Source organism: Sphaeramia orbicularis, chromosome 17 (genome assembly GCF_902148855.1).
Source record: "Sphaeramia orbicularis chromosome 17, fSphaOr1.1, whole genome shotgun sequence".
NCBI lineage: Eukaryota > Metazoa > Chordata > Actinopteri > Kurtiformes > Apogonidae > Sphaeramia > Sphaeramia orbicularis.
The window spans coordinates 29,682,813-29,693,325 of NC_043973.1; the positions used below are offsets into that span (position 1 = coordinate 29,682,813).

General features: G+C 34.9%; 2 protein-coding genes across 2 annotated transcripts; both read left to right on the plus strand.

Annotated features, from left to right (window-relative positions):
- The first annotated feature begins 603 nt into the window (after positions 1-603).
- On the plus strand, positions 604-4,068 carry LOC115437981 (protein THEM6-like). The gene is made up of 3 exons (XM_030161406.1): positions 604-642; positions 2,531-3,036; positions 3,149-4,068. Exons 2-3 carry the CDS (start codon positions 2,533-2,535, stop codon positions 3,254-3,256), a joined length of 612 nt encoding a protein of 203 aa, XP_030017266.1. The 5' UTR covers positions 604-642; positions 2,531-2,532; the 3' UTR covers positions 3,257-4,068.
- A 1,611-nt stretch (positions 4,069-5,679) lies between these two features.
- LOC115437791 (protein THEM6-like) lies at positions 5,680-9,209 on the plus strand. Its single transcript, XM_030161135.1, has 3 exons — positions 5,680-5,787; positions 7,244-7,748; positions 7,933-9,209. Exons 2-3 carry the CDS (start codon positions 7,248-7,250, stop codon positions 8,038-8,040), a joined length of 609 nt encoding a protein of 202 aa, XP_030016995.1. The 5' UTR covers positions 5,680-5,787; positions 7,244-7,247; the 3' UTR covers positions 8,041-9,209.
- The last annotated feature ends 1,304 nt before the right edge of the window (positions 9,210-10,513 follow it).

Consider the following 10,513-nt stretch of genomic DNA (forward strand, 5'->3'; position numbering starts at 1 on the left):
AGAGGTTTGTCACAGTACACTGGCAGAGCGTCTCAGATAAATGAGCCCAGTATCTGTAATGAAGTCAGAACAAAAAAAAAGTTACAACTACTTATTTTTTAAAGTATATAGTTAATAAAAAAAAAAAAAAATTGCAATATCGTTATGACTGAAAGTGAATGTTAAGATGGTAGCAAAAGATTATTATTATTATTATTATTATTATTATTATTATTATTATTATTATTATTATTATTATTATTATTTCCAAAGTCCGGCCCTTATCTTGTAGTTATTAATAAAAAGCTCTTTTAGGAGCCAATCTCTGCTGTTGACTTTCTCATACGTCACGTCCGTATTTCCGTTGGAGACAAAATAAGACAACGCGAGGGTTACTTGTCCTCAGAGTAAACAAATAATTTATTATTTTAACTCTGTTACTTTTTATTTAGGCCAAATAACAACAATAAGTCTCTTTAATAACATTTCCTGTCATTTAAAGTGTTTGCTATTGTTTTTTTCCAGACTACTGAAACACGTATTCATTGATGCGGCTTTTATTTTGACGGTTCTAACCGGAAATATGTCGGCTAAACAATGATCTAAAGTTAGTGCTGTGGACTCGACAGGTTTGGGGAGGATTATTGAGGACTGAGACAGCAGGTGAGACCACTGAACACTCCCCAAAAAAAGTTTAATATATTAACTCTACTTTTACATGATGCTTGTTTGTTTGTTTGACGCATTTATAGCCGTATATGCTAGCTAGAGCTACCACAACAGGTCGTTTTACCACGGACCCATGTTAAGGTTTGATACTCATGGCACTGTTTCCACCTGTCATGAATGACTTTTATTATCTATTATTATTAGTAAACTATGATATAAGTTCAGATTCGATGGTTTTGAGGCTTATTACATATTTGGAGACTACCCTTATTTATACGTTAGTGAACAAGCTAGCAGTAATCTGCGTTAGCACTATAACAACAGCTAATAATGTTTAAGTAACTAATGAAACTCCATTAAATGCAAAACCTTTCATTTAACATATTAGCACTTTGAGCTGCAGTGTCATATTATATTTAGTGCAACATGTACTTGTACTGGTTCTTCTCCAGTGCCTGTTTTGAATGCATGTGTTTTAAACAGAGGTAGATCCACCGGCCTTTCCTGCAGAACCTGTTCACTTTGACAGGTTTTGTGAAATCCGTTCACATTTACCTCATGAACTGACTGAACAAAACCTGTCTACAGTTACAGATGCTATGTTTAGTACATACTAGCTTAAATAAAAGCTTATGGTCTTCCTAAGTAATTTGCTGAGAATGTGCTTTGTTTTTATCTTCTTGTTTAACCCATAAAGACCTAGTATTACTTTTGTGGCAGTTCCCAAAAAAAATGTTTCTCTTTTTAACCTTTCTTAAGTGATTTATTACCATTTATTATAACATTATCTTCTTTATTTTGCTTTTTTCAGTGTCAATCAAATATTTTTTCTATATTTAATTCACAGACCATGTAGATGTTCATTAACCCTTTCATGCCTGAATTATGAGAACCTTAGTCAAGATTTTTTTTTTTTTCTGGAGTGTTTTTATACCTCCTTAGGCATAAAAACAATTGCGATTGAGTTTTTTTTTTTTTTTTTTTTTCATGGAGTTACAAAAATGTCCATGCATTTAATTTTTTAAGTAAAGAAATATGTATTTAAAACCCAATATCAGAAAGTAAAATGAAAACGATGAAATAAAAACATTTTTAAGGCTGCTAATTTGATGTTTTCTCACATTTTACCATACTCTAATGCTAGTTATTACCTCATATAATATGCAAGAAACAACTCTTTTTGTCTAACAAATAACAAGTGATTTACACTTAAACATGTCACTACAGATCAGGTTTATCAAGAACAGCAAAGTTATAGTAATGACATGAATTGCAGTGTATTATGGGATGTTGCATAAGTGTCCACTGTGTTGGCTCATATGGAACTAAAACAACAAAACCTATGAATGTACAAGAGAACAGCTGGAGAAGAACTGTCCACTGGAGTGACCACAATGCATGAAAGGGTTAAAGCTCAGTGTAAATTCAAATCGGAGAAAACTGAAGGGGAAAAAAAAAAAAAAACATTTTCAGCAAAGATAACAGAACATAAAACAAGCGTCTCCATCCACTGTCATTTATCAAACTCCATGGGTTTTAATGGTGAATCAATGTTGTAGAAGATGATGGTGTTTCCACGTTCACTACGGAGCCTCTGAACATCCAAATGGGTCATATCTGATGACCACAAAAAGATGAAAAACTGTAATTTTCATCAATTATTTACATGTATTGATAGGATTAGTGGATCAATGGGTATTAAACATTTTATATCTGTAGATGGTTTTGATGGATGGTGTTTGTTTGGGTCTTTATGAGTTAATTTTATATTTGCTGCCAACTCCAGCAGCTTTAAGCAAATCCATTAGAGTTCCATTTTCTCACCTTGTTGCATCCTAAATTAACCTAAACATTTCTGCTTTTGTCTCTCCTCCCTGCAGAGAGATGTGGTGGGTCCTGTGGGTGCTCGCCGCCTTGCTGGCTCTATTCTGCTGCCTGGATGTGTGGTACTTCCTGCGCGTCCCACTGGTGATTATCCAGGCCTGGTTCCAGCCTCCGGTTTGGGATATCACTGCAGAGCAGACCCTGACAGGCCGGGTCACCCTTCATGACATCGACATGTGCCACATGAACAATGCTCGGTATCTCAGGGAGTGTGACTTTGCCCGCTTCTCTCTCTACACTCGTAATGGGGTTTTCAAGGCTGCGCGAGCCCTCGGAGCTTCCATGGTAGTTGGAGCTACCACCATCCGCTACCGCAGAGCTTTGTGCATTGGTGAAGGCTACGAGCTCCGGAGTCGGATTGTCACTTGGGATGATAAAGCCTTTTACCTGGAGCAGAGATTTGTTTCAACTAAAGATGGGCTGGTGTGTGCTGTTATGTACTGCAAGCAGAGCGTCGTACGAGGCAGCCCGGATAAGATCATGCAGCACCTGTGCAAGAGGAAGGTAAGGAGGGAAGGGCTGTGGAAACGGTCATAGAGGGTTGAAACTTCTGTTTGACCAATGATACATGTGTATATATTTAAAGAATACTGAACCTTTTGTCTGTTGTTTGCAGGTCGAGTGTCCTGAGTTTCCAGAGGACCTTCAGCACTGGGTCAACTTCATCTCAGCCAGCAGCCAGGCTCTCAGGGCTGAAAGTGGACTGGAGGAGAAGAACAAATAAGACTGGATGTTAGTTTCTCAAGGGAGTAAACATAAGCACATGTAAATTTAAAGTTTGGCCTTTTGCAAGCCAACTAATTTACCAGTCCATCTACGAACTCCTGTGAGCGAAATGTGTCTTCTGAAGAAATGATGTTCTTCTGTTCTGTTGGTGAGAATAGCTTTTTGGAAAACATGCTTATGTTCTTTGCCTTTGAGAATAAGGTGACAAATGATGCAGTTGAAATTTGTAATATGTCATGTTTAGAGCAAAACTTGAGCCTCAACTTGTTGGCAAAATCATCAGTGCTTAAAAGTATATCTGAGTATGAATTTGTTTATGATGTCTTTAAATTTGACACTACTGTACACATAGAACAAGCCTAGCAAGCTAACTGGAAGAAGATCAGTAAGATACAGTAAGCAGTCACTGTGCTTATACACATGTTGCTTGACATAGACATTTTGTTCTTGTATAGATTGAAGGTACAAGCTAATGCTCACTGTAAATTTGCATTAATGTCCCCTTAGATTTAGTTTTTATTATGTGAGCTAAACAAGGGTTGAATTCTACCTCACACAGACATGACATACTTCAAATGTGTATTTTTGTTTGTTTTTTTATCCACCACACTCATGAATGAATAAGTCTGTTTCCCAAAATGCAAACTTTTTCTTAACACACTTGTGCCTGCACTTACCAAGTTGATAACCAACTAGCTGAAAACAGGGATTTATAAGGGCATGCTGATTATAACTAAAATGATGATTTAAAAAGCAAAAAACAAAACAGTTAACACTGTTAGCAATAAAAAGTTGTCTCAAAGCCTCTTACAGGTTATTGTCTCTTTATTTTATGTTCATGAAGATCAGTTCTCATGGTAAAGTGGCTGTGAAAGCTTTGGCAGCACATAAATCCAAACATGGAAATGTCCATGTTGTGCAACGTAATATTTACTACATATAATACTGATAATCATGAAACCACAGCTTCATAAAATACTGATTAATTTACAGTGCTACAATTATGTAACATCAGATTATAATTTTTGTATGCTCTCTTTTCATTAACCCTTTCATGCATGAATTATGAGAACCTTAATGGGTCAAAACGCAGTCATGTCCATTCAAAGAGCGAACTTTAATTGATTGTTATTCCAACATTTATTTCAATATAAAGCAGCTCCTTGTTTTGGATAATCCCTTATGGTCCAACTAAAGCAAAAATGAATTTAAAAATAAAAATGTGGGTCAAATTGTGTCTAAAATGTCCCTTCAGAGAGATTTTGAATACCGTTTTTTTTTTTTTTTTTACCCTAATCAGGTTATTTTTCCTGGGTGTTTTTATTCTTCTTTAGGCCTGAAAAAAACAATGTGATTGAATTTTTTTTTTTTTTTTTTTTTTTTATGAACCTGTTTTTCATGGAGTTGCAAAAAATATCCACTCAGCTGGACACCATGCATTTAATTTTTGAAGCAAAGAAACATGTATTTACTGATACACTGTGAAAACTATGAAATAATTTTTTAAAATGCTGCTAATCTGATGTTTTGTCACATTTTAACATACTCTAATATTAGTTATTACTCACTTTATGGAGATAATATGCAAAAAAAAAACAACTTTTTGTTTAAGAAAAATGGTGAATTACAGTCTATTAACAATAACAAACAATTGATTTACACTCAAACATGTTAGTGCAGATCAGGTTTATCAAAAACAGCAAAGTTACAGTAACGGTATGAATTACAATGTATGGGATGATGCATAGGTGTCCACTGTGTTGGATGATATGGAACTAAAACAATAAAATCCATGAATATACAAGAGAACAGCTGTAGAATAACTGTCCACTGTAATGACCAGTATGCATGAAAGGGTTAAACTTTTATATCTTAAATATGTTAATTGTGAATGTTTAATAAACTAAAGGACGAAGTATTCCTTTATTGGTTGTGAAATTCTCTTATTTAAGTTAAATAAGAAATCCTGTTGGGGAAGATGGAAAACTCAGGGTCACAAAGCTAATAATAGCTCATGGCCTGTCGGTCAGTGAGCTAGAAATGGGCCTCTTTTCTGAGTAAATTAAAATGTGACATTTTAGAGATATGTGATCCTTAGTTGATTTTGAAGTTTAACAGGACTGGTTTTGTTCTTGAAAATATTTTGTCTTATTCAAGTTGAACTTCAAAAACAAATAAGGATGAACTCTGACTGGGGAAAATGAGAACTTAGTCACTTATAGATGTGTTTCTAACATGATGGATACTCCAATGTCTCTTTTGTAAATGGTGAAGTAATTAATTTTATTTCAACAATACTGTAATATATTGCATATTATATAATTTCTCTTCTACACAAAATAAAAGAACTCATTTTCCTGCTCCAACTATTTCAGACTGATGTCATGCTGTCCATCAGTGGAAACCATGGTAGACTCAACAGCCAATCACATTGCGTGTCGTCACAGATGCGGAAGTAGTGTTCATTCTTTCTACCGGTTTCTTCAAGTTGAAACGGGTCCCATGGTAGCTCTCTTTTTCGGACACTCGGTAAGTGTTAGAGCCATATGAACACAATGCAATAATATTAAGAGAAATTAAATTTATCTGTTAACGACATGTGAAAGCCACGGCTGTTTGTGTGACCGATACCGGATCCACCAAGGCCACTCACTAACTGCCGGTAGCTAAAGGCTAAGCTAACGGATTTGGCTGTGACAGCAGGTTTCCATGCATTCATCTGTTTGTAGCGTTAGCCTACTGTTCAAGGTTGAAGTGCATATTTATAGGAATGCTGCTCACATATCTATAGCTTTACTAAATGTCCAGCAACATAAAGGACTTAACTTGAGTTTTATGTGTTCATACCTGTTTTGTCATTGATGAGGTCAAAGGTGCATTCAGTGAGTATTCACAGAGGTAATGGGCTAACGAAACACCACCTGCATTAACCAGGCATTTTCAAGTAAAAAAAAAAAAAAAATCCAGCTGTTAAAATTAGATGCAGAGATGCTGTTCCAAAATGTGTCGTTAACCCTTTCATGCATGAATTATGAGAACCTTAATCAAGATGTTTTTCCCCCAAGTGATTTCTCTTCCTCTTTGGGCATGAAAAACAAAAAAAACAATGAGATTGAATTTTTTTTATGAACCTTTTTTTCATGAGTTACAAAAATGTTCGCTTAGCTGGACACCGTGTGTTTAATTTTAGAAGCAAAGAAACATGTATTTACAGATATACTATGTGAAAACTATGAAATAAAAACATGTTTAACCCTTTCATGCACGAATTATGAGAACCTTGATCAAAATTTTTTCCTGAGTGTTTTTATTCCTCTTTAGGCATGAAAACAACAATGCGATTGAAAATTTTCTTCTGAAAAATAAATAAAAAATAAATAAATAAATAAAAAATATTTAAATTAAAAAAAAAAAAAAAAAATACATACAAAAAATAATCATGGAAAAAAAATTTCTTATGAACCTATTTTTCATGAAGTTCCAAAAATGTCCACACCACACGTTTAATTTTTGACAGCTGTAGAAGAGCTGTCCACTGGAGTGACCACTGTGCATGAAAGGGTTAATGCAGCTAATCTGATGTTTTATCACATTTTATCATACTCTAATACTAGTTATTACTCATTTCATGGAGATAATATGCAAAAAAAAAAAAAAAAAAATTGGTTAAAAAAAAAAAGAAAAAAAAAAAGAAAAATCCTGTTAATTATAGTCTAGTAACAATTAGCTTTTTTTTTTTTTTACACTCAAACATGTTACTGCAGATTAGGTTTATCTAGAACAGCAAAGTTCCAGTAATGGTATGAAATGCAGCGTATAGGATGATGCATAAGTGTCCATTGTATATGGAACTAAAACCACAAAATCCGTGAATATACAAGAGAACACCTTTGAACAGCTGTCCGCTGTAGTGACCACTATGCATGAAAGGGTTAATTGAAGGTGTGTTGATGCATAACTTCTGACATCTGTGGTGTTGTTTCAGAGAGATGCTGCTGCTGGTGCTTGGTGCCCTCCTCCTGCTCTTCTGCAGTCTGGATGTGTGGTACTTCCTGCGGGGGGCCCAGGTTTTTTTCGAGGCGTGGTTTCAACCCAGAATATGGGACATTTTAGCCGAGCAAAGCATCGATGGCATGGTCCTTCCCCATGATTTGGACTACATGGGTCACATGAACAACTCCCGATACCTCAGGGAGTGTGACTTTGCCCGCTTCCATCATTACATGCGAAACGGGCTGTTCATGGCTTCACGTAAACTGGGGGCCAAAATGGTAGTAGGGGCCTCCACTATTCGTTATCGCCGCTCTTTGGCCTTCCGGGAGGCCTTTGAGATTCGGACCAAAGTTGTGGGATGGGATGAGAAGGCCTTTTACTTGGAGCAGCGCTTTGTATCCAAAAGGGATGGCTTTGTCTCTGCAGTGATGCTCTGCAGGCAGAATGTGGTACACTGCAGCCCAGATAGGATCATTGAGTTTGTCTGCAAGAGAAAGGTGAGCTCTAGATGGATGAATGGTATCATTTAGTGTAAAGATTATTACCTAGATGAAGCAATTAGTCATTTGGTCTCTAAAATATCAAATATTAAAACTCTAAGGTGGATTCTTTTTCGGTTTAACAAACAATCCAAAAAAATATCGCTGTTTATTTTCTGTTGTTCTATGTTTTTGTATCCAGATTGAATGCCCTGCGTTTCCTGAGGACCTTAAACACTGGATCAGCTTCATTTCAGCCAGCAGCCAAGCCCTGAGAGCAGAGAGTGGACTGGAAGAGAAGAACAAGTGAAGCCGCGCTCTGACCCTTCGAATCATGAGTGTAGTCCTACATATCATTCGCATTGCACGCACATATACAGCATACACACATACGCACATCCTAGAGTTTTTGTTTGACTTCCAAAATTCCACATACCTCTGTTTTTGAGTGAACCCTACCTGTGGTGTATTTTTGTAAAATGTGAAGAAGAAAGCTGGAAATCCACATCTATAAATAGGTGTTGATTTGTATATTAAGGTATTCTGCACAAAATGCACTGGGATCAAATAGAAAGTTGGACAAGAATGTAGCACTATTCTTGCAGCTTATTCAGTAGTTGACTGTGAATAAACCGGCTTTACAATTCATCATCATCTACATTTAGAGAAATCCTACTTTTAGGTAAGCATGTAGAACAAAAGTTAACCGTAACACTGACATCAATGCATGTTTTGGAACAAACAGAATTTTTTTGTGCCTGTTTCTCTCAATTAGCTGTAGTTTAGACTCTAACCATTTCAGAGAATAATAACTTTTTACAAAAGGCTAAATGTCATGAAATACTTGAATGGACATGATGACCATGTACTGACAGCTATTTTAATCTTCCCATCAGCAACTTGCACAAACTTTCCAAGGTTAGGAGACACACCGAATTCAGATCAACATTCTGAAAGGGAATATTTGATTTTGAGCAGCTGGATGTGTTTATCAGTTCAGTATTCTTTTTTTTTTTTTTTTCTAGTTAATTATATATGCATTTAAAGGGTGGTCTGCTTGGTTGATGCTGCATGTGAAGTGCTTGAATCGATTTATGACTGTGGTGGCAACTTCTTAAAAACCTGCACTTTTAAGGGAAAAACTGAATGTCAGGATTGCAGAGGTGTCAGGATCTTGCGACAGCATTTTAAATCTGGAACCTTCCCTTTAATGCATCGAAGCTTTAGTTTGTGACCAAAGTAATGTATTTCTCTGTTTGAAAAGAAGTCAGTTCATAACGATGTATTGTATGTCTACTTATTTATGTAAATGAATGCACTGACCATTAAATCCTGTTGACATTGCTTAAGTTTTTAAGTATGTATTGTCTTTTAATTTCCTCTTATTTTTAACTTATTGACATGAGTTATGTATCAGATTGTATTTATTGTTTGATAATTATTTAAATGCATTTTAAATTAAAAATGCTTTGAAACCTATATTTCTTTGCTTGATGTAACTTTTTGCAGCAATATGAGTGACCAGTGACTGATATTTCACACCCCCTTTGTTCTTTATGAATTTTTCTGCTTAGTGTATTTTAGATAGCTCAAACATGACTCCTGAAAATGGCATTACACTTAGTTCAAACCATTTTTTAAAACTGATCCACATACAAAACTACTGGAATAGCTGTCAGAAGGAAAGAAAGGAAAATCTCTTCACATCATATGGAAGTTATTTGCATAATTATGAGTCTAATGCACTTGTCTAAAACTTCTTTGCAAGACTCATCAATCAACAATCAGTTCTGATTCAACAATGAAAGAACCCACTTACTGCATGTGTTTCACATATCGAGACGAGAACAATTTCTGTCATGCAAAAGCTGTACCATAATTGATGTCAGAGTTACTCGGTTCTTACTGTGGGTGTTTTATGTCATAGACTTGGGAAGACCTACACTTAAGAGTAAGGTTAATTGAGTATGAACAAATGATAAAGAACTAGCCATAGACCACAAATTAGGCTTGAACTGGCTCATATTAAAAGCTGTATTATATATTCATAATGTCCAGCTTGTAATGATTGAAAGCTCATATTAACCGTTTCAAGCACAAATTATGAGAACCTTAATCAAAATTTTTTCCCCTGAGTGTTTTTATTCCTCTTTAGGCATGAAAAAAACAATGCGATTGAAAATTTTCTTCTGAAAAATAAATCAAAATAAATAAATAAAATAAAAATAATTGAAAAAATTATATATATATATATATATATATATATATATATATATATATATATATATATATAAAAAACATAAAAAATAATAATGAAAAAAAAAAAAAAAATCTTATGAACCTATTTTTCATGAAGTTGCAAAAATGTCCACTCAGCTGGACACCACATGTTTAATTTCTGACACACAGAAACATGTATTTACTGATAAACTGTGTGAAAAGTATGGGGAGGGCTTGTAATTCTGGGGGTTTATGATCAGGAGAGAGCTACATAATGTCACCAATTCATGTCAGAAAAGATATGTAGTGTCTTAAAACTTTAATAAAGGTATGTGTAAAAAAAAAAAAAAAAATAAAAAAAAACATCCATGAATATACAAGAGAACAGCTGTAGAATAGCTGTCCACTGTAATGACCATTGTTTGCGCACACGCAAACAATTTCAATGCTTTATTTTTTTTTTCATGCCTAAAGAAGAATAAAAACACTCAGGAAAAAAAAAAAAAAAAATCTTAATTAAGTTTCTCAGAATTCACGCATGATAGGGTTAAAGAGGCCTGAGA